This window comes from Coregonus clupeaformis, unplaced genomic scaffold, assembly GCF_020615455.1.
Source record: "Coregonus clupeaformis isolate EN_2021a unplaced genomic scaffold, ASM2061545v1 scaf0987, whole genome shotgun sequence".
In the NCBI taxonomy this organism is placed as follows: Eukaryota; Metazoa; Chordata; class Actinopteri; order Salmoniformes; family Salmonidae; genus Coregonus; species Coregonus clupeaformis.
Genome location: NW_025534441.1, coordinates 131,092 through 155,160, shown reverse-complemented (window position 1 = coordinate 155,160; position 24,069 = coordinate 131,092). Strand labels below are relative to the sequence as shown.

At 44.6% G+C, this 24,069-nt stretch overlaps 1 protein-coding gene, 1 long non-coding RNA gene and 1 pseudogene across 3 annotated transcripts; 1 reads left to right on the top strand and 2 right to left on the bottom strand.

Annotated features, from left to right (window-relative positions):
• Window positions 1-3,732: 3,732 nt before the first annotated feature.
• On the bottom strand, window positions 3,733-6,700 carry LOC123486060. Of its 2 annotated transcripts, none has more exons than XR_006659234.1 (3): window positions 6,666-6,700; window positions 4,718-4,816; window positions 3,733-3,806 (listed from the first exon to the last, which is right to left on the bottom strand). It is a non-coding gene; the product is annotated as an uncharacterized LOC123486060 (long non-coding RNA). The 2 variants fall into 2 exon arrangements; XR_006659235.1 differs by lacking the exon at window positions 3,733-3,806 and adding an exon at window positions 3,981-4,049.
• A 6,543-nt stretch (window positions 6,701-13,243) lies between these two features.
• LOC121547793 (PCI domain-containing protein 2) lies at window positions 13,244-20,118 on the top strand. The gene is given in 14 exon segments (XM_041859211.2): window positions 13,244-13,348; window positions 13,945-13,999; window positions 14,154-14,243; window positions 14,370-14,509; window positions 16,330-16,371; window positions 16,471-16,525; window positions 16,628-16,731; window positions 18,439-18,514; window positions 18,600-18,842; window positions 18,973-19,046; window positions 19,163-19,288; window positions 19,653-19,708; window positions 19,711-19,775; window positions 19,908-20,118. Coding segments are annotated over 13 exon segments (1,197 nt in total). The 5' UTR covers window positions 13,244-13,348; window positions 13,945-13,963; the 3' UTR covers window positions 19,998-20,118.
• Window positions 20,119-20,121: 3 nt separating this feature from the next.
• Window positions 20,122-23,698, bottom strand: LOC121547888 (annotated as a pseudogene).
• Between the last annotated feature and the right edge of the window lie 371 nt (window positions 23,699-24,069).

The window sequence follows — 24,069 nt, the reverse complement described above, 5'->3', positions numbered from 1 at the left end:
GACAATACATTTCACATGCTGTTGTGCAAATGGAATAGACAACAGGTGGAAATTATAGTCAATTAGCAAGACACCCCCAATAAAGGACTGGTTTTGCAGGTGGTGACCACAGACCACTTCTCAGTTCCTATGCTTCCTGGCTGATGTTTTGGTCACTTTTGAATGCTAGGCGGTGCTTTCACTCTAGTGGTAGCATGAGACGGAGTCTACAACCCACACAAGCGGCTCAGGTAGTGCAGCTCATCCAGGATGGCACATCAATGCGAGCTGTGGCAAGAACGTTTGCTGTGTCTGTCAGCGTAGTGTCCAGAGCATGGAGGCGCTACCAGGAGACAGGCCAGTACATCAGGAGGCCGTAGGGAGGGCAACAACCCAGCAGCAGGACTGCTACCTCCGCCTTTGTGCAAGGAGGAGCAGGAGGAGCACTGCCAGAGCCCTGCAAAATGACCTCCAGCAGGCCACAAATGTGCATGTGTCTGCTCAAACGGTCAGAAACAGACTCCATGAGGGTGGTATGAGGGGCCCGACGTCCACAGGTGGGGGTTGTGCTTACAGCCCAACACCGTGCAGGACATTTTGGCATTTGCCAGAGAACACCAAGATTGGCAAATTCGCCACTGGCGCCCTGTGCTCTTCACAGATGAAAGCAGGTTCACACTGAGCACATGTTTGGAGACGCCGTGGAGAACGTTCTGCTGCCTGCAACATCCTCCAGCATGACCGGTTTGGCGGTGGGTCAGTCATGGTGTGGGGTGGCATTTCTTTGGGGGCCGCACAGCCCTCCATGTGCTCGCCAGAGGTAGCCTGACTGCCATTAGGTACCGAGATGAGATCCTCAGACCCCTTGTGAGACCATATGCTGGTGCGGTTGGCCCTGGGTTCCTCCTAATGCAAGACAATGCTAGACCTCATGTGGCTAGAGTGTGTCAGCAGTTCCTGCAAGAGGAAGGCATTGATGCTATGGACTGGCCTGCCCGTTCCCCAGACCTGAATCCAATTGAGCACATCTGGGACATCATGTCTCGTTCCATCCACCAACGCCACGTTGCACCACAGACTGTCCAGGAGTTGGCGGATGCTTTAGTCCAGGTCTGGGAGGAGATCCCTCAGGAGACCATCCTCCACCTCATCAGGAGCATGCCCAGGCGTTGTAGGGAGGTCATACAGGCACGTGGAGGCCACACACACTACTGAGCCTCATTTTGACTTGTTTTAAGGACATTACATCAGAGTTGGATTAGCCTGTAGTGTGGTTTTCCACTTTAATTTTGAGGGTGACTCCAAATCCAGACCTCCATGGGTTGATAAATTTGATTTCCATTGATAATTTTTGTGTGATTTTGTTGTCAGCACATTCAACTATGTAAAGAAAAAAGTATTTAATAAGATTATTTCATTCATTCAGATCTAGGATGTGTTATTTTAGTGTTCCCTTAATTTTTTGGAGCAGTGTATGAGCACCTCCTTTCATTTTTTAAAGTGCCATTATCTATCAAATGGGGCGATCATCATTGGCACTTGATGATGTTAGGAAGTGTTTTTTGAGAGCCCCGGTGTCTACACCAGGTCCTGTCAGGTAGGTGACTTTCAAGTTGCTAGCTCGTAAACTTTTTTTTCTGCCTCTTCCATTGACTCAGCCCTCGTTGAAGGAGGTTCTCTCTGCTGACGCTGATCCGGAACTCTCCGTCTGTACTGACTCGCTGACTGATGCAGCTCAACACGTCACCGACACTGAAATTAAAACTATCCTGCTTACAACCTCGCAAAAGCCAGACAGTGTGTTGTAATAGATGACAAATGCACCACTCACCCTCTAGTGATTGGGAGATATTCCCCACCTCCTGTGCAATATACCTTCTGGCACTTAGGGTAATATTTCCCGTAATTACATCTCTGGTGGGTGAGTGCCCATTCTAGCCATTGCATCCTGGAAATGTCTCAAAATTCTTTTTTTGTCCCTTTATGGCTTTCTTATTATCTTACCATGATATCACTTGCACATGGGGTCCATCTTGCACTTCAGTTCTACATAAAAAAGTATGTAATTATAAGGGAAAATCTGCCTTACAATCAAATATATCTTGTGTGTGATGATGCCATTCATTACCTCTCACAAAAACTGGCATGAACCTCAAGGTTAGCGATGGGATACATTTTCAGACAGATCGGACACGATGCCTGTACCTGTCGGGTAGAGTTCAGAGTGAAATACACAGCTTTACTTAGCCTGGTAAACCAGACTGACCACTCCACTCACATTTTATTGCGCATAATTTGTCAGTCTGGCCTCTGTGCTTGAAACCATGTTGAGCCTAGGAGCGTTGCCAAATGAAATCACAGATGATAGGATCAGCGTCCATTAAGAACAATGACTCATGAAGTGCACGACAGCACCACTGGTCAGCCAGCAGTTAGTCAATCATGCCTAACCCCATAGCATATCAGAGCAGGCTGATGGGCCCATATACTGCAGAGCTTCTTCCAAACAGTTGTGAATAGGTGAGAGGCTAGACTGATCAATGTCTCAACAATGTGAGTTCGCAAGATCAGATTGGTCTACCGGGCTAAGCTTTACTCTTGGAAGCAGTTAATGAAGTGACAGCGATGTATTTAACTTACCACTCTACAATCCATTACATCAGATTCCATCTCTGCCACTCCAGCAATGCTGAGATCCTTGTCTGGCTCCCTGTAAGGATGCGCAACAGTGTCTGACAAAAGTTAATGTCAGTCAACATAAGCCTGGTGAATTTCAAATAACAACAATAACACTGCTTTGTACCCCAGTCCCCAGTCTTACCGTACTGTGACCTGCAGACCCACAGGACTGGCAGCAGCTGTACAGGCATTAGTTTACCACACTTGTGGCAATTTGCCTCGGGCATTCTAGCAAACTCAGGTGCATCTGGTGGGAGAGGACTTGTGTCGATTTCTTCTTGAATCAGTGCAATGTAGAGAATGGTCTTTCCACCACCTGAGGCCGATCGCAGGAGTCTCCCAGAGTAGCCATCGGATTCCGGTGGGACAAGGGCAGGGTGTCTTTGGCCGGGTCCCCCTTTTTGAAAAACAAAAGAACATCAAAATACAGGGGCCAGGGCACTACAATGCCACCGTAAGGTATGCCCCTGCTTATACGCACCTGGTATTTGAAACTAAGAAAACTCAGGCCCTGATTTACAAAGCTGTTTGCGCCTTTTTTTGGCGTAGACGAAGTGCATTTTGCCCGAGGAACGTGTGGTATGGACTAAAGAGTACATAAGCAGTTTGGCCATGGAAAGCGCAGTTTGCCAGATTCTCTCCTTTAGACATGCATTTAAGGGAGGATCGCGCAAATAACAGGTGGAGATACTATAAGTGTGGTTCTTTACATATTCCGCTGAATTCACTAAACTGACAAATTGCCAGTTTTGTGGGAAAATATTTCCGCCTCTAAAGAGGAGGTGTAAATTGGCACAATCCTTTCACTGATTGTGGAATTAGCTGCACACTGCGAATGCAGCGCATACTCTCACCACCCCGCAGCCAAGTGACAACCTGTTGGGGTTATCAACTACAAAGTAGTAGCACATTGGGTACATCTGGCTGCTGGACCCCACTAGCCTCCATTATAGTGATAACATATGCTAAATAACCTGAATATTTATGTTTTTAACACATTGATAGGAGGGAACTATTTTTACACACAGTGAACTGTGCCTTTACCAAACAAACCTCAATGCAGTGCAATTCTTACCTGATGACTTGTAGAACAACCAACCGCCTGAGATCGAGGCTATTCTGGGGTACTTCTCTAACAGGCTTGATATCTAAAAGCAAAGAATTTGCAATCAAGCATGTTTTTCACAAGATAGGTTCCTCAATAAAACTGAATTGAATTCAATTTGTTGTGGCGAACAATGAACCATGCTGCACTTATCTCAGCGTGAGAACTCATCACAGACTGTGTTTTAACCTTTTCCTTATCCCTGCCTGCATTAGGGGGCAAGCTCATCTGATGTTTTGGGGGTCTTCTCAGTCTTGCAAGCCAGCAAATACACTGCGACTAATGACTAATCCAAAAAGGTTAAGACATCAAGTAAAATGAATACACTGGAAAAGAGACCCAACACTAATGCTAGTTTGACTGTATATATGGATGCTGTGACTTCAGGGGTGTCCTAAATGCTAAGAGGCAAACATTGACATGTTGGTCTGCAAATAGTCCTGAAGCAAATCAAATCATTTCAAAACGTGCATGTATTATGACGTAACTACACTAGCTAAATGCCCTCCGTATAGATTTTTTTTTTACCTTGCCATCTCTCAATCGACACTGTGCTGGAGTGAGGCTGGTTGTGGTGGTACAGTGTTAGGAAAAGCATTTATGTCTTTGGAAAAGGCATTAAGCAATTTCATTTCAAGGTCCAGCCTGTTGATAAAGTTCATTAGATGGCAAGGTAAAAAACTGGCCCTGCCACAAACAGTGCCCTTTCCTCATGCCGTTTTTCTACCATACATGAATAATAATATTTACTGACCTTATGTTTTAGTTTGGTTTTATAACATTTTTGACTGTTTGTGTTAGCTATATCTATAATTAACATGATTCACGTAGTCTTGTAACTAAAATGGCTAGCTAGCTTCATGGACAGGCATAGAAAATCATCTACAGAGTAACAGACTGCCCAAAAAATCTAGTTAAATTGGTAGTTAGTTTATAATAGCCTACTCAACTCACCAGAGCCCTCACATTCCCACTCCAAGTTGCTGCGTCTTCGTCCATGGCTTACAGTTACAGGTGTGTAGCTACTTCTCATGCACGCAGTCGCTCCGCGCTCTAAAATAAAATAGAATTTTGATTCAAGGCTTTAAGGGAATCAGAGGTCTCCTCTAAGTGCTACCTGAAGCCCGTGAATGACAAACATGACCACATCTCAAAGTGCTTAGCCCATTTAATCCCATTCTTTCCCAGTACATGCCAGTATGCAAATCATATGCCATAATGACTCTATTAAGTAAAATGTATTGCTTTTTTAAACATTCAGTGCAATGGATAAGTCAGTGAAAATGTGTTTTTATACTGCGCCCCTACAATACAAATAGAACAGAATACATTTGAAATGCTTGTATAATGTAACTAATTGACAACTAAACATTGAAGACTTCAGAAAAGGCTAAATAAGTAAGTAACACTTAAATAGTTAATCACACATTCCAGTTCCTACCACAATGATTTTAATATTTACTTTTCGGTTGTCTCCCGTTTCTTTACATTCAGTCTTTTAAGTCCTTTGATACTGTAGAGTACTATCATGATGTGGGAGACAGCTAGCCTCCTATGAACCCACATCATCCTATTAACTACATCAACTCCCTCATACACATCATTTAATTGGCATGACCTTGGTATCCTGCTGGATAAAAGCACCAGTTACCAATAAGTATCAGTGTAAAGGATATTCTGCTTGTCCCGCTCTGTACACAGACTCACACTATAAACACCAGGCTAAAATCGACAGACAACACAATGAACACCAGGCAAAACACTACAGACTACACTATAAATACCAGGCTAAATACTACATGCTACACTATAAACACTATAAGCTCCACACCTAACTGGGACTTCATCGGTTTCTCAAGTGGGCACTCCCCTTCACCGGTGTTTCGTTGATAAGCCAAACACTTTGGGGGCTTGACGGCAGAACCAGCCTTTCTGGAACAACCCCCTCGATCCAACGTTCAACTCAGCCCTGACTCCCTACTGTCTGCTTGGGTCTGCCACCACTCATTCCTCTTCAGCCAGATCCAACGAGATGCCACTTCTGCCTGCTTGCCCAGCCACTAGCTTATTCCTTGCTACTCCCCAGGGCTCTCCAGAGTGATTGGCCTGTGAAGCCCCTGCAGCCGATCTCAACTGGTAGATTCCAGGCTCTCCATCCATTCTGCTGACTCAAGGATGAGGGACTGGTATTTCTCTCCTCCCAGGGCGCTGTGAGCTCGATGAGGACCACCTGCTTGGTGTCTCTAGACCAGACAACGATATCTGGTCTGAGGCTTGTGCTGGCTATCTCTGGAAATCTGAGCTGCTTCTTGAGGTCTGCCCTCATCTCCCAGTCGCCTGCTGTGGTAAAAATCCCTTTGATCCTTGTGCTCTTTGCTGAGCTCTCTCCCTGACCTGAGGAAGTGGATGAAACAGGGGCCCTGGGTGAGATGTTTCAGCTTTCTCCTTGCTTGCTCCAGTCCCGCGGCCAGCTGAGTCAGTATTTGGTAATGCCGCCACCTGAATTTTCTATCGGTCCGACCTGCTTGGCAGGAGAAGAGCACATACTCCAGATTGGCTTGTCGTCCACATAGTGTGCAGCTGTCTGGGCTGTCTGCCAACCCCCACGTGTGAATTTTTTGTTGCTGAATAGAAAAACCTTGTACACAGAGCAAAGCAGAAGATTAATCCGCTGCCCTTCCATGTTCAAGATGTCTTGCCAGCTGAGTGCCCTCTCTCTCATGCTCCCCCCAGCATGTCCAGCTGCCCTGTTTTTTTCATGGCTACGACTCTGACATGCCTGCTTTCTTCCTAAGCCTTCCCAAGCTCCCTCTGACATACCTGCTTTCTTCCTCAGCCTTTCATACCTCCCTCTGACATACCTGCTTTCTTCCTCAGCCTTTCATTCCTCCCTCTGACATACCTGCTTTCTTCCTCAGCCTTTCAGACCTCCCTCCGAAATGCCTGCTTTCTTCCTCATGCTGACTAGACCGGCGCCCGCGTCCGTCCGCATGCGCCATCGCGGGCATGTTGATTTTGTCCATCCACACCAGATGCGATCAGGACACGCAGATTGAAATACCAAAACAAACTCTGAATTTGGGGACAGGTCAAAAAGCATGAAACATTCATGGAAATGTAGCTAGCTAGCTTGCTGTTGTTAGATCATTTGTCCTGGGATATAAACATTGTGTTGTTATTTTACCTGAAATGCACAAGGTCCTCTACTCCAACAATTAACAGATAAAACAGTAAAAGTTAGTTTTCTAGTAATCCCTCCTCCTTCTTTCGACTTTATATGGCGGTTGGCAACCAACTTTAAGGTGCATTACCACCACCAACTGGACTGGAGTTGGACCTCAGTTAGTCTTTCAATCACCCACGTGGGTATATGTGCCTAAAAACCAATGAGGAGATGGGAGAGGCGGGACTTGCAGCGCGTCATGCGTCACAAATAGACCACGTTTCATTTTAGCGCCTGGCTACACAGACGCGCACGAGCAGTTTGGATGCAATGATTGAATTACATGTATGTGTACATTTATTTTGCAACGCTCTCACACTTAACGCAAGCATTGTGGTCAGCATGTCAGCCTTTCTGACATCCCTGCTTTCTTCCTCAGCCATACCTCACCCACAACGCACCTTTGGATCTGCTTTCTTCCAGCTTGACCTGGTTGTGCATCCCAGACCCAGCCTGTCTTGGTTTACTGACCCAACAATGTCAGCGTGTTGCAGCTGTTCCTCCTTCTCCCTGAGCGCTCCGCTGTTTTACCACTTGCGACCCGTTCTGACCTCGATCTCTGCCTGGCGAACCCTCTCATCCTTGCTGTCCTGCAGCATCATAGCCTGACGTGCTTTTTTGCCTTGTACTCCTCTACCACAGATGTAATTGGCAGCTGCAGCTTGCTGCCTGTGTTCTACAGGCCGATGGAGCAAAAGCTTCTTAATCAATTTTAAGCGCGTCCCTCCAGACCTCGGTAGTGACCAAATGTGGCCCACAGGGAACATTTGTTTGACACCCTGGGCTATATTGTCTAAAGCCATTTTCTGAGAGATTGTGTAAAATAATGTCAAAAAATTGGAATGAATGGCAGTAGAGGCATAGGTGATGCATTTCCTGCTTTTACTTATGCAGGAAAATAAAAGTAAGGCATGTGATATATCAGAAATTGTGTAATAGAATTATAGTCAACCTAAAATATAGTCATATAATTATAAATGTAGTTTATATGGGTTTTATTTATTTTTTAAATCGGTATAAATAGCCTCTAAAATATATGTAAACAGACCATAATTGTATCAGATGTAATGTTCTTGGAAAGCTGTGAGTGCTATTATAATTATATTAATAATAATTAGGTGGGTGCTTACATTTGTCATATTTCACACATGTACAAGTGTGTATTGTACACATGTGAATTGGAAATTAGGTTTTTGCATATCCCACTCCCCCTGAGACACCATCGGAGAGCATAGAGACATTATCTCACATTTCTTTTAAACTAACATTTCGTTTTCAACAGCGGAGATTTGTATAAACCTTGCTGTTTGTCTCTCCGACATTTTCAACATTGTTTTAATATTCAAATTCGATCTCCAGCTGTCCCATAGTAATGAACGTGTCGGGAGTCGGGACGAGACAGACAGGCAGGCGTTTCTCTGCCAGCTGAAATCAGCTGGCATCATTTTTATGGATATATACAAAGAAATGTAAATTTAAAAAAGGTCAAACGTGCAGCTAGTTTGCAGTCTTTACAGCTTCAGTTTGAAGTGATTATGTTAGCTGTGTTGTTGGCTAGCTCCTCTGAACAACAGTGTCCTGACGAGTGAGCACATTTTCTATGCCAGGCGAAATCACGCCTCACTAGCTCATTGTTATGGATGTATCCAAATAAATGTCACTAGAAAACAGCTTAAACAAATGTAAATGCAGCTACTTTGCTGTTATTCTGGCTGCACTTTTTGACGTGACTGTAAGTTAGCCTTAGTTGGCTAGCTAGCAAGCAAGGGATAAGAACGTTGCCAGCCAGTATGGCAATGGAACATTTAGAACAAACGACTGGGTCGCGTCCATAGATACAGAACAAAAAGACTGAACGACTGGGTCGCGTCTCTAGCAATCAAACCAATAGAACGAACGAGCAGCCGGCTTGGGTAGCAACCCTAGATTTGTGTCGGGACTATATCTTGTGGAAGGATTAAATAGTATGAATACATTCATTAAAATAACGTATTTAATGAAAATATGTCAATCATTATTTGAATATATTGATAACCCGTTGTATAAAAGTGATAATTGTCACGACTTCCTCCGAAGCTGCCTCCTCTCCTTGTTTTGGCAGGCTTCGGCGTTCGTCGTCACCGGCCTTCTAGCCACTGCCGCTCCTCATCTCATCATTCCATTTGTTTTGTCTTGTTTATTACACACACCTGGTTCATATCCCCTCATCAGTACCTGTATAAGTGTTCCCTCTGCCCCCCCTTGTCTTTGTGTGTGATTGTTTATTGTGGAGGTTATTATAGCTCGGTGGAGCTATTATATTTTGTATCACCGGGATATTCACCCGTGTGCCTTGTTTTTCTCCAGTGCTATTTACCGCAATGGAGTTTTTTCCGTCCAAATCACCCGCCACAATAATGCCCTCGGAGTTGGTGTTTGGAGGATATGTTGGCACGGTTTGCTGGCCCTCAACTTCGTCTCAGGCCTAACAACACCTGTGCTAATATATCCTCCAAACACCGGCTTCTCGGGCATTACCACTGAATTAATTAGAAAAATGTATGGAATCACTCTTCTAAAATTGGCTGGCTAGCTAGCTAACAAACATACAGTGCAGATAAATTCTTCACATTCATTGTTTTACACAATATCTTATCACAGCACTGGCAAATCGTGGTTGACCAACTCCCTGACCAAAATGGCTGACCTTTAATGTCCCATTCTAGTATTCTAATTTGTAATTCTATGATATTTCTTACTGGCTGCCACTTTTTCGGGTGGCTTTGTTAACCCAATAACCACAGAATATGCAATGCAAAGCAGCATTGTCCCCTGTGAGAGCAAATTTCTTTAATACCTGTTCTCATATATTCTATGACATTTATCTGACTATTTTTTGCTTATTGGCATCCTGGGATTTTTTTATTCTAATTTACCTCATTAAAAGAGGTAGGAAAAGTAGAATAGCAAAACTAACTGAGTCAGCTAAAGCTGACGTTACAAGGCAATTAACTAAGGTCAACGCTAATTTGACTCGAAGGAGGTTTTCTGATTAGTGTAGCCCAGGCTGCAGCATTACGGTGCATCTGTCAGAAGGATGCCAGCAGAAAACGTTGATTTATGTCAATTCACAAAAATAAGTATTTCATCTACTTGTCTATCGATTTAATTCACAAGTCATGTGACAGGAAGGTCAGACCGAGGTCAACATAAGGTTCCTCTGCCCTTATCGGCTGGACTGAAGAGCCAGGCCTGGGCCTATTATAAATATATGTGTCATCATCACACAAACTAATCTGACAGCCGACCTCATAAGTGTAGTTTATAACGCAGTTTCGGGAGGAGAGCTTTAAGCTTCAGACAACACAGCTAATCCACAGCAGGAACTTCCATATATGGGCATTGTCTTCCGTATTGAAATTCAGCCTTGGAGCTGGAACTCCATATATGGGCACAGACTTTCATATTGGAATGTGGCCCGGAGCAGGAAATCCATATATGGGCCCAGACACCCATATTGGAATGAGGCCTATTAGCAAGAAACTCCGAATATGGACACAGAGCTGTGACCATGCCAATTGCTCACCTGCATCCAGTCTTTATAAACACCCTGCTGGGAGGCCAGCTACCAACCTCGGTCCACGACCAGGGGCCGGCCTCCCCATCAACTCACCCTCCAGGCGCCCTGTGCAATGGTGGGCCAGCTCAACCCCGGTCCGTGACCAGGGGCTGGCCCCGTCATCAGGGGGGCTAGCACAACCTTGGCTTACGGCCATGGATTGGCCCTGCCAGCAGGGGGCAGCTCAACATCGGGCCACGACCGGGGGCTGGCCTCCCCAACCACAATCCATGCCAAAACCTTCATACAAAACTCTATGAACTACTACCCCTTCCGACATGTTTGTCAGATGGCGAGAAGACAAACTTGTGAAAGCAGACATGGTTTAATCAGTATTACATCAGTATAGTACAGCTAACAGTAACAGGGCTTGGGGATTGGCTGTGCTATGCTTCGCTCCATTCACACCACTGACTGATATGCTGCACACAATAGTGATGGGGCGCTCGTCAAGACTTCTACTATCTATGCCGAGGCCAAGGACAAAGCTTCAACACTAAAGAAGGGCACAGATAGTATAACCTTTGAGCAGGCAAAACTTCCTTATGAAGAGCACTCAGATTCTATTAAGCACCACTTAAAGAACGATTCCACCACTTTTCAACCTTATAATTATTAATTATCTCCAGCACGATACCAGTGTATACATATTTGAAAACTAACCATTTATTTTTGTTTTGTAGAAATAAATAAAGTTAAAAAGTTCTACCCGATGACATCTTCATAAGTAAAAATATGTTGAAAACACTGATTTTCAAACACTGAGATTCGCGGTGACATGGGGAGCAAGAAAATACCTTCCCTCTGGCTAGAAACTCACTGCAGGTTTTGAAAATCACTGTTTTCTTCATTTTAATCCAACCCTGTGATGTCACAGAGAAGCATTTTTTTTAGTACCTTTCTACTTATCTTTTTAACCACAGATCATAGAAACGTGCCGTTTTCACATACAGTATGTAGACACTGGTATGATGCTGGAGATAATGGGGTTGAAAAGTGGCAGAATTGCCCTTTAAAAAGAGAAGGTAATTTTGGAAGGTTATTCAAACTGAGTGGATTAGAATTTCACACGAGGGTCAACTTTAGTGTCAGCTACTACATGAAACGCCCATCAGCCGAGGTCTAGGGCAATGACACTCATGCCAGCACAGCAAGATAAAATCAAATCAAGCTTTATTCATACAGCACATTGCAGACATGGAATGCAACGCAATGTGCTTTACAGGAAAAAACTAGATGTAGAGAAAGATCAAATAGAGGTATTATTTACAGTACACAGACTGTATGCCTCCCTGTAAATACAAAGCTATATTAAGAGTTTTTCGGGCTCCTTATATGTTGCTATGCCAAACAGGTTTTACAGTACAGAGTACAGTGTCCTAACGTTTGGCTCTGTGTAGCAGCGTTCACTGTGACACTTTACCCTGTCTTTCCCATCAGAGGTATGCAAAAAAAAGATGCTCTCTGAGGTATTGTGGGGACAAAAAGAGAGTTTCTCATACAGCTCCCCTGAACATGGATTGAGACAGTAATTTGAGTCCTAGTAAGGAGAGTCATTTGCAGTCAGTGTACGTACATTGGTGGCATTTATGTTGCGTCTGCACAAAGACACAGACTGGGGACGGTTGAAGGAGTGGTGAAGAGCTGTGGTGTGCCGAAATTGAAGATCTTCAAACACCATGTCACAATTCTGCCCAGCAGCGACCCCAAATAGACGCCTGGCTATTACTGATGTGACTCCGGAGTTTGCCATCATAAAAACAGGGGCAGCAGGTTGCTAGGCAACAGAGGGGACAGCTGTGAAATCTACAGTAAGCAGATGTTCGATGTAATGGCAGATCGGTTGTTTTATGAGGGCAAAGAGATTTAAAATGGATGATTTTGACAGGTCTTTCAGAGAACTGAAGTTACTGCAGTGTAACCTATAGTGTCGGCAGGTAGCTTAGTGGGTAAGAGTGTTGTGCCAGTAACCATAAGGTCGCTGGTTCTAATCCCCGAGCCGACTAGGTGAAAAATCTGTTGATGTGCCCTTAAGCAAGGCACTTAACCCTAATTGCTCATGTAAGTCGCTCTGGATAAGAGCGTCTGCTAAATGACTAAAATGTAAATGTAGTGTCCTTGCTGTGCTGTGTCGGCATCTCTGGATGTTGCAAGGCTCCCTCTCTGACACACACACAGGGTTTCATGGCCTATACCAAAGTCACTTTAGAGGGCATGCCGGCAATCCATTCCCCGGCTGGGATCCAATATGTTGCTGTGATACCTAGCAACCTGAGAAGAGGAGCTGTTAGAGGGAGTGGAGCGGGACTGGGCCACGTGCTGAGCTGAGGAAGGTAGAATCACTGTGATAACATTGTGAACCGGTTTGCAGGACACACAGACTAGCGCGAGGCTATTGGCACTCTGCACAATCTATTTTAAGAGCCCATTCTCACTCCTCCATTAATCACACAGTGCAGCGTGAAACACTCCCTCCCACAGGCGCACATCCAGACACATCATAGATCACGGAGGCGCAGTGTGTGTTTGTGTGTGTGTGCTTGAGAGAGCTTGATTGCGAGAGCAAAGATTTCATTGTGCATAGCTTCTAATAACCACAGGGAGGCGACAAAGTTATATCTAGACTATTGTAGTACATGGGGGACTTTTATTTTGAAGGCTGAAGGAATAAATTGACCCGGAAGTGATTCGTGAAGCTACAGTTCAACAACATGAATACATTTTAAATAGAGCACTTCGAGATAAAGAAGTTTAACTACAACAGGTAGCTATAGACGGATACATTGGAATTATGCCATTAGCTTAGTACAGTGGTTCCCAACCAGGGGTACTAGGAGCCCTGGCTTACTTTGCCTATCCACAGGGGGTACTTGAGTAGACTCATGAGACCATAGGCTTTTACTGGTAAAATGCACATATGGGTGGGGGTAACATATGGGGGTACTTCAGGAGTACACTACTCTGGGCAGAGCAACATTTTGTTGGTGGTACAATAACCGAAAAAGGTTGGGAACCACTGGTTTAGTAAACTTGCTAGCTAGTTACACGTTGATGTATCTTATCAGCCACAATCTAGCAAGCTAGCAGTCCTTGACAGTCAATGAATTAATGCATGATAGCTTAGCAATGCTAGGTTAATCTGCTATTAAACAATTTTAGCTATCTAGCTAGCGTTAGTTAAAGTGATATAAAACGTTATGTTATATTATCACAATTTAATCATCACACTCGTGATGCTGAATTGGATTCTTAGCTAATCTACTAGTAGCTAGCTAAATGAATTGCCAATAGCAATAAACAGCTCTTGCTGCTTAGCGGGTTTGCTTGAATATCTGTTTTATTATTTAAACTTTTTCGAAGGTTCACATCCCGGGCCGCAATGGCGCACATAACAATCAACCAGTATCTCCAACAGGTAGTCATTTTTCTATTTTATCTTACTGGTTATCAAGTGAACCCTTCAGTCTGCTTCCTTCGCATAAACTTTCATTTAGCTATTCTTTGTGTTCACAATGTTCAGCACTAGTCGCGCATGCTCAGTTCACACCATGTTACCTACCTCTTCCCAGGTGTGTGAGGCCATTGATAATCATGAGGGGAGCTTTTGTGCAGAACTGCTGTCATTCAAACACCCACATGTGGCTAACCCACGTCTCCAGGTAAGGCTATACAGGCTGCCAGAACCTTCCATGCCTTCAAGTCCTGCTGACCTGTTACACTTGTATCTCTTCAGATTACACCCTCTGTGTTTTGCTCTAACAACATGACTGTATGTATGCCTGCAGCTCGCCAGTCCAGAGGAGAAGTGCCAACAGGTGCTGGAGGTCCCATACGATGAGATGGTTGCAGCACACTTGAGGTGCACCTATGCAGTGTCCAACCACGACTTTGTTGAGGCGTACAAATGTCAGACATTGGTGGTTCAATATCCTTTTGGCATTTCTGGAGATTACTTTGGATACATTTTCTCATCACTCCCCGTCCCTGCCTGACAAATATATACAGTGAGGGAAAAAATAATTTGATCCCCTGCTGATTTTGTATGTTTGCCCACTGACAAAGACATGACCAGTCTATAATTTTAATGGTAGGTTTATTTGAACAGTGAGAGACAGAATAACAACAACAAAATCCAGAAAAACGCATGTCAAAAATTTGACTTAGTACTTGGTGGCAAAACCCTTGTTGGCAATCACAGAGGTCAGACGTTTCTTGTAGTTGGCCACCAGGTTTGCACACATCTCAGGGGAGATTCTGTCCCACTCCTCTTTGCAGATCTTCTCCAAGTCATTAAGGTTTCGAGGCTGACGTTTGGCAACTCAAACCTTCAGCTCCCTCCACAGACTTTCTATGGGATTAAGGTCTGGAGACTGGCTAGGCCACTCCAGGACCTTAATGTGCTTCTTCTTGAGCCACTCCTTTGTTGCCTTGGTCGTGTGTTTTGGGTCATTGTCATGCTGGAATACCCATCCATGACCCATTTTCAATGCCCTGGCTGAGGGAAGGAGGTTCTCACCCAAGATTTGACGGTACAAATAAAGCCCGCAAAGCATAATGTTTCCACCTCCATGTTTGACGGTGGGGATGGTGTTCTTGGGGTCATAGGTAGCATTCCTCCTCCTCCAAACACGACGGGTTGAGTTGATGCCAAAGAGCTCGATTTTGGTCTTATCTGACCACAACACTTTCACCCAGTTCTCCTCTGAATCATTCAGATGTTCATTGGCAAACTTCAGACCTGCCTGTATATGTGCTTTCTTGAGCAGGGGGACCTTGCGGGCGCTGCAGGATTTCAGTCTTTCACGGCGTGGTGTGTTACCAATTGTTTTCTTGGTGACTATGGTCCCAGCTGCCTTGAGATCATTGACAAGATCCTCCCGTGTAGTTCTGGGCTGATTCCTCACCATTCTCATGATCATTGCAACTCCACGAGGTGAGATTGACAGTTATTTTGTGTTTCTTCCATTTGCGAATAATCGCACCAACTCTTGTCACCTTCTCACCAAGCTGCTTGGCGATGGTCTTGTAGCCCATTCCAGCCTTGTGTAGGTCTACAATCTTGTCCCTGACATCCTTAGAGAGCTCTTTGGTCTTGGCCATGGTGGAGAGTTTGGAATCTGATTGATTGCTTCTGTGGACAGGTGTCTTTTATACAGGTAACAAGCTGAGATTAGGAGCGCTCCCTTTAAGAGTGTGCTCCTAATCTCAGCTCGATACCTATATAAAAGACACCTGGGAGCCAGGAATCTTTCTGATTGAGAGGGGGTCAAATACCTATTTCCCTCATTAAAATGCAAATCAATTTATATCATTTTTGACATGCGTTTTTCTGGATTTCTTTGTTGTTATTCTGTCTCTCACTGTTCAAATAAACCTACCATTAAAATTATAGACTGATCATTTCTTTGTCAGTGGGCAAACGTACAAAATCAGCAGGGGATCAAATACTTTTTTCCCTCACTGTACATGTACATGGGCTTATTAGGGTTGCAAAAATTCCAGAAATTTTCAATAAATTTCCTGGTTTTCCAGAAATCCTGGTTGGAGGATACCGGATTTCATACTTATTCCCTCCTGATTCCAGGGAACCTCCAACCGGGATTTTGGCAAAACCAGGGAATTTATTTAAAGTTCGCAGAATTGTACAACCCTACATAGGCTACGTACTCAAGCACATACTGTAGACTAGTACATTTCCAAACTGTTCTGTCATGGTTTCTCTGCGGTTCCTCCTTGACTTTCTACGTCATTCTTGAGGGCCTTCCAATCTCACAAAGAGGAGAACTGGTAAGGATAAGCATGCCAAAAAATATCAATTTGGCCTTAATGTTTTTCTATTCTACATATACACGTCTGTGGGATAACTGCTCTATATGTGCTGTTTAGGGCCTTGCCAGTGATGTTCGCTGTTACGCTGGACTTACGGATATTTGCCAATAATGTAAGTGAACATAAACAGTTGTGCTCTAGAATGCCTCTGATCCAGTGATGGATAAGTCATGTCCTATAGGAGGGGTTTGATGATTGTAGTGTTATTGTCCAGGCGGAGCAGCAGCTCCTGAGGAAGGGAAAAGGCAAGCTGGGAGACATGCTGGAGAAAGCTGCTGAACAACTGATGGGCTGTTTCAGAGTGTGTGCCAGCGACAAGTGAGTCTCACAGGACATGGACACTATTGACAGCATATTAAACTATATATCTCACAGCATTGGACACTATTGACAGCATATTGAACTATATATCTCACAGCATTGAACACTATTGACAGCATATTAAACTATATATCTCACAGCATTGGACACTATTGACAGCATATTAAACTATATATCTCACAGCATTGGACACTATTGACAGCATATTAAACTATATATCTTATAGCATTGGACACTATTGACAGCATATTAAACTATATATCTCACAGCATTGGACACTATTGACAGCATATTAAACTATATATCTCACAGCATTGGACACTATTGACAGCATATTAAACTATATATCTCACAGCATTGGACACTATTGACAGCATATTGAACTATATATCTCACAGCATTGAACACTATTGACAGCATATTAAACTATATATCTCACAGCATTGGACACTATTGACAGCATATTAAACTATATATCTCACAGCATTGGACACTATTGACAGCATATTAAACTATATATCTTATAGCATTGGACACTATTGACAGCATATTAAACTATATATCTCACAGCATTGGACACTATTGACAGCATATTAAACTATATATCTCACAGCATTGGACACTATTGACAGCATATTAAACTATATATCTCACAGCATTGGACACTATTGACAGCATATTGAACTATATATCTCACAGCATTGGACAATATTGACAGCATATTAAACTATATATCTCACAGCATTGAACACTATTGACAGCATATTAAACTATATATCTCACAGCATTGGACACTATTGACAGCATATTAAACTATATATCTCACAGCATTGGACACTATTGACAGCATATTAAACTATATATCTTATAGCATTGGACACTATTGACAGCATATTAAACTATATATCTCACAGCATTGGACACTATTGACAGCATATTAAACTATATATCTCACAGCATTGGACACTATTGACAGCATATTAAACTATATATCTCACAGCATTGGACACTATTGACAGCATATTAAACTATATATCTCACAGCATTGAACACTATTGACAGCATATTAAACTATATATCTCACAGCATTGGACACTATTGACAGCATATTAAACTATATATCTCACAGCATTGGACACTATTGACAGCATATTAAACTATATATCTCACAGCATTGGGCACTATTGACAGCATATTAAACTATATATCTCACAGCATTGAACACTATTGACAGCATATTAAACTATATATCTCACAGCATTGAACACTATTGACAGCATATTAAACTATATATCTCACAGCATTGGACACTATTGACAGCATATTAAACTATATATCTTACAGCATTGGACACTATTGACAGCATATTAAACTATATATCTCACAGCATTGGGCACTATTGACAGCATATTAAACTATATATCTCACAGCATTGGACACTATTGACAGCATATTAAACTATACATCTTATAGCATTGGACACTATTGACAGCATATTAAACTATATATCTCACAGCATTGGACACCATTGACAGCATATTAAACTATATATCTCACAGCATTGGACACTATTGACAGCATATTAAACTATATATCTCACAGCATTGGACACCATTGACAGCATATTAAACTATATATCTCACAGCCTTTACTGTAGCAACCATAGCCCCTTACCCATGATGTCTTGACTGTTATCGTTTACAGTCGGGCTGGTATTGACGACTCCAAGAAGTGGGGGATGTTGTTTCTCATCAATCAGCTCTTCAAGATATACTTCAAGGTAAGGCAGTAGTGTGAATAGGGCCTACTTCGTGTGTGTGTATGTGTGTACATCTCTGTGTGTCTAAATGGTTCTGTGTGTCCAGATCAACAAGCTACACCTGTGTAAGCCACTGATCCGGGCCATCGACAGCTCCAACCTGAAGGATGATTACAGTATGGCCCAGAGAGTCACCTACAAATACTACGTAGGCCGTAAGGCCATGTTCGACAGCGACTACAAACCAGCCGAGGAGTACCTGTCCTTCTCCTTCCAGCACTGCCACCGCTCCAGCCAGAGGAACAAACGCATGATCCTCATCTACCTACTGCCTGTCAAGATGTTGCTGGTGAGACAGAGCTTTACTGAGAGAGCCTTAACATGTGCTCATCTAGCCACACACGTCTCAATTCAAATCAAATTCAAAAAGCTTGATTGTCAATCAGAGACTGAGACTGGTGTTGCTCATGTTGTTTCAGGGTCACATGCCTAATCACCAGCTGCTCAGGAAGTATGACCTCATGCAGTTTGCCGACGTCACGAAAGCTGTGAGGTGAGTCACCACCCTCCCGCTCCTCGCCATCTCTCTAACTACTTCCTCCTCTCTTTTTCTATCATTCATCTCTCTCTCTGTCTGTCTGTCTCTCTGTCTGTCTGTCTGTGTAACAGTGAGGGCAACCTGCTGCTGCTGAACGAGGCCTTGGCCAAGCACGAGACCTTCTTCATCCGCTGTGGCATCTTCCTCATCCTCGAGAAGCTCAAGATCATCACCTACCGGAACCTCTTCAAGAAAGTGTGAGTCTTATACAATTTTCACACTACTGAGCCAAGTCCAGCTGTACTGGGCTGGCCTGGTTACACATCCATCATAGTTGCTGGAACCGCACTGAAAGGTCAGTGTGAAAATAAATGATCTGAGCCAGCACAGTACGATTCAGGTTCAGCCCTATAGTGTGAATCTGCATTGGTGGAGTAGGAATTGGTGTGTGTGTGTTAACCTAAGAGCGATATTGACTCTTTGTTAACATGTTTGTGGTATGAACTTCATGTGTGTTAACCTAAGAGCGATATTGATTCTTTCTTAACATGTTTGTGGTATGAACTTCATGTGTGTTAACCTAAGAGCGATATTGACTCTTTGTTAACATGTTTGTGTAAGGTACCAGCTGCTGAAGACTCACCAGTTACCCCTAGATGCCTTCCTGGTAGCTCTAAAATGATGCAGGTGGAAGAGGTGGACATTGACGAGGTGCAGTGTATCCTGGCCAACCTAATCTGTGAGGTGAGATACCACCACTAACACACACACACACACTGACCTTTTCCTCTGACCATACTAAGCGCTACACCTGATATTTCAGAAAGTCGTAAGACATGAAGCAGCAGATTACCTCTCTTCTTGTTCCTCTTCTAGGGTCACATCAAGGGCTACATCTCTCACCAGCACCAGAAACTGGTCGTCAGCAAGGCCAATCCATTCCCCCTGCTGTCATCATCTTCCTAATCTACGTATCCCAGAATCCCCTTCACCCAGAAAATGTTCCCAGAAATATATTTCCTTATTATTTAGGTTGCATTTTATTTTGTCATATTTTGTGATTTTGGAATAAAAGTGATTGTTTGTACTCTCCTTGTACAACATTTTTGTTTATTAAGGAAGTGTGGGAGATTAATAATTGTATATAATTATAGTACACGTTACAATATAACTACACTCATTTACATTGTTAACCTTGCAGAAACAACTTCAATCTTGAACGCAGCCCTGTTGGCTTTAAGTCCAGTGCAGGTAGGGATCAGGCTAACCCTAGGTTGGGGTTACCCCATAAGGTCCAGGTGGATCTTGGGTAATTTGTGGTGTCATCCTCACCTCTGTCATGTCCAGGTGCTGCTGGATCCAGTGCAAGTAGCGAGACAGCTTTGTGAACACCAGGGTTTGTCCACAGTCATGTGATGTGGGTGGTGAAAGGAGCAGGCCTGTGAGGAACGCTGTATGCCTCTCCACAGTCACAACGGGGGTCCCGGACAAGAGGCTGCGGTTCCTCGTTAGTCCTGGTTTGAGGTCTGTCTCATTAAACCTAGTCAACTCAGTCCGACAGAAGCCCTTTTGGCGACCCATACAGAACATCTTGTTACTGAGCAGCTGGGAGAAGTTCACCTGGTTTCGACAGCCCTCCACATGCAGGTAGGAGAGAACAGGGTGGCCGTGGGATTCCCCCCGGAGTTTGTCCGGACCCCTGGCCACCCCCTCCCTTCCTGGACTCAACACATTCTCACAGAAATCCTTAGTGGGCAGGCACAGGTGGGAGACAGAGGGGCCGAAGGGGAGGGGCTCATTTAGTCTCACCAAGGCCAGGTCGTCCTCCAGACTGCCCCTCTTGTGGCGGTTGTGAATGTACAGTTGGGTCGATAGAGGGATCCTCACATATTATTTGAGGCACCTTAGGGGATGAAGGAAACTGTTAGATTTCAGAAAGATTTGAATCTGCCTGAGCTGGAGGTTTATACACTAACCATATCAAACCTCAGTGTTTTGATCGCTGTGGGACTCACCTGTCTGCATGCTGTGGAGTTTCTTTCCCATGTACAGGCAGCTAGCTGATGTCAGGACTGCGTGAGGCCCTAGGATCACCCCGCTACACAGCTCCGCACCAGCCTCATCCACAAACACCACCTGCCAATCACAAAGCCACAGGTTAAAAGGGGAAGTTCAATATTTCACAACTTAATGTTCCTCACCTTGAAAGTAGTCTATAGGCCAGGATAAACTGTAATCCATGGTCCCAAACTTCCCCTTTAACTCACCTTGCTCTACGTTGTGCTGGTAGGGGAGGGACTTACTTGCCATGGACAGCGGTTGTGTGGACAGACGTGATAGGCTATGTTTATTTGGTTTGTTGGCTGGAGTCTTCCACAGGGGTGCTTAACTAAGGAAACAGAGAGGTCTCTATATACAGTGTGTGTGAATGCGGGAGTGTTGCAGATGTCTAATTCAAAAGAATAGGTAGACGTTAACCTGCAGGTATGCAGCTCCTCTTATCACTGTGAATCTTGTACCCCGTGGTGCAGGAGCACTGGTATGCTCCAAACTTGGGACTGCAGAAGTGGTCACAGGAAAAGGGCCCCTTGGTGGGGCACTGAGAGTTATCTGTTGTGACACACAAACATATCTCTTAGCCTACTCACACAACTATGAACACACGCATGCACGCACACACACTCATAAAGAGTTCTAAGGTAGGTGGTCTGTTGACCTATTTCACAGTTCTTGCCGTGGTACAGCTCTGTGCAGCTACAGGTGTAACCTCCAACGCCGTCCTTGCAGCTGCCGCCATGGAGACAGGGATTGGGTTTGCACTGGTCCCCATCTGGGGAGGAGGAGGAGGAGGAAGAAGAAGAGGGGGAGGAAAGGATTCAATATCTGGACTCGGGAGAAAACCCAACACCCCTCTGCTGCGATTCAAAAGAACGAGACTTACCGACATAGACATTCCAGAAAGTGTCCTATTGAGGTATAACAGAGAGAGAGACAACAGACACAGGGTTTAAATCAGAAAACTACTGCATTAGTTATGGATAAGGGGATAGCCTATGTTGTCAGATCAGTGCAGTTGAAGGAAAGGAATACATTTTAGACTATTGAGATGCACCCTATAGGCCTAAACTGCTCACAGTTTTGGGTGTGTCTTCAAAGTACTCCCTGGCCTCCTCGTAGTTGCAGGACTCCTCATAACACTCCCTCTCCAGGTTCCCCCTGAAGCATCTCCTCCAAGAAGAACGCTGTTCGCTCGCTTCGACCGTAGGAAGACCGTGCTGGCGTGCGCAGGGGGTCTGAACACTGAGGGTCAGGGAAGAGGAGGAGGATGGAGAGGAGGAGAGGAGGAGAGGGGAAGGAGGGGGGTAGGAGGAGGAGGAGGTGGATGAAGAGGAGGAGGAGGTGAATGAAGAGGAGGAGGAGGAGGTGGATGAAGAGGAAGGAGGTGAATGAAGAGGGAGGAGGGGAGGGGAGGGGAAGGAGGAGGGGTAGAGGAGGAGGTGATGAAGAGGGAATGAATGAAGGAGGAGGAGGTGGATGAAAAGGAGGAGGGGTAGGAGGAGGAGGAGGTGGATGAAGAGGAGGAGGAGGAGGTGGATGAAGAGGAGGAGGAGGAGGAGGTGGATGAAGAGGGGAGGAGGAGGTGGATGAAGAGGAGGAGAGGAGGAGCAGAAGGAGGAGGAGGTGGGAGGAGAGGAGGAGCATGAGGAGGAGGGGAAGGAGGCGGGGTAGGAGGAAGAGGGGGAGGTGGATGAAGAGGAGGAGAGGAGGAGCATGATGGAGGAGGGGAAGGAGGCGGGGTAGGAGGAGGAGGGGGAGGTGGATGAAGAGGAGGAGCATGAGGAGGAGGGGAAGGAGGAGGAGGGGGAGGTGGATGAAGGAGAGGAGAGGAGGGGAAGGAGGGGGAGGAGGAGGAGGTGGATGGGGAGGAGGAGGTGGATGAAGAGGAGGAGAGGAGGAGCATGCGGAGGAGGGGAAGGAGAAGGAGGAGGAGGAGGAAGACATAGGGAACAACAACAACAACTGAAAGTGAGACAAACCAGAAGTGACTCAGTATTATTTTTTTAACTTCCAGGTTAAGGGGAATATTGCAAATGGTGGAAAATAATACATAGAGCAATGGGATTATGGTGAAGATGATTCACTTTAAGTGGTCCCATCACTGAGTTTCATGCCACTGAATTAAATACAGAACAGTTTGTTTACTGTATACCAGTGGAGGCTGCTGAGGGGACAACGGCTCATAATAATGGCTGGAATGGAGTCAATGGAATTGTATCAAAAACATGGTTTTCATGGGTTTGATACCATTTCATTCACTCCATTCCATCCATTACGCTCCATTCCAGCCATTATTATGAGCCATTCTCCCCTCAGCAGCCTCCACTGCTGTATACCCAACACCATGCTAACCATAGCGGTAGACTGGAAAACCATGCTAGCAAAGTCATTGTCAGCCTGAACGTATGATTAACTAAATGTTGGTCCTGTAGCTTTCACAGTGCAGCGGCTTACCTCTCCCATAGCTGTGGACCAGGAGGACACTGCTCAGAAGAGAGAGAGACAGAAACCACCATCGCCTCCACGAGCCCATTATAATACACATCCACACAGTGCCCACAAGCCTCTCTGCCTGTGCCAAGGTCCTGTCTGCAGCCCTGTCTATCTCTCTCTCTCTTGCGCTCTCTCACTCCCCTTTCTGTCTGACACACACATCCACGCTGCCAGGTTAACATTGCCAGGTAAACCCCCACCCGCTTGCCAGCCGAAATGTCCGTTTTTAGTCATTGCTGTATACGCCAACAAAGTTGTGCTCATGTCGTGAATTTCTCCAGGATAGTGTCATTTATGTGGACCTCCCTGTCACCTGACGTAGTTAATGTAGCTGGTGCCAGCTCTAGACGTTTTAAAGATGGTACCTCATTAGTAATTGTAATAGTAATTGTAATAGCAAAAGCTACCAAATATGCTACTAATATGCTAATATGTTATGAAGATAAATTGAGATGAAACGTTCTGAATACTCAGTAAAACTCATTGT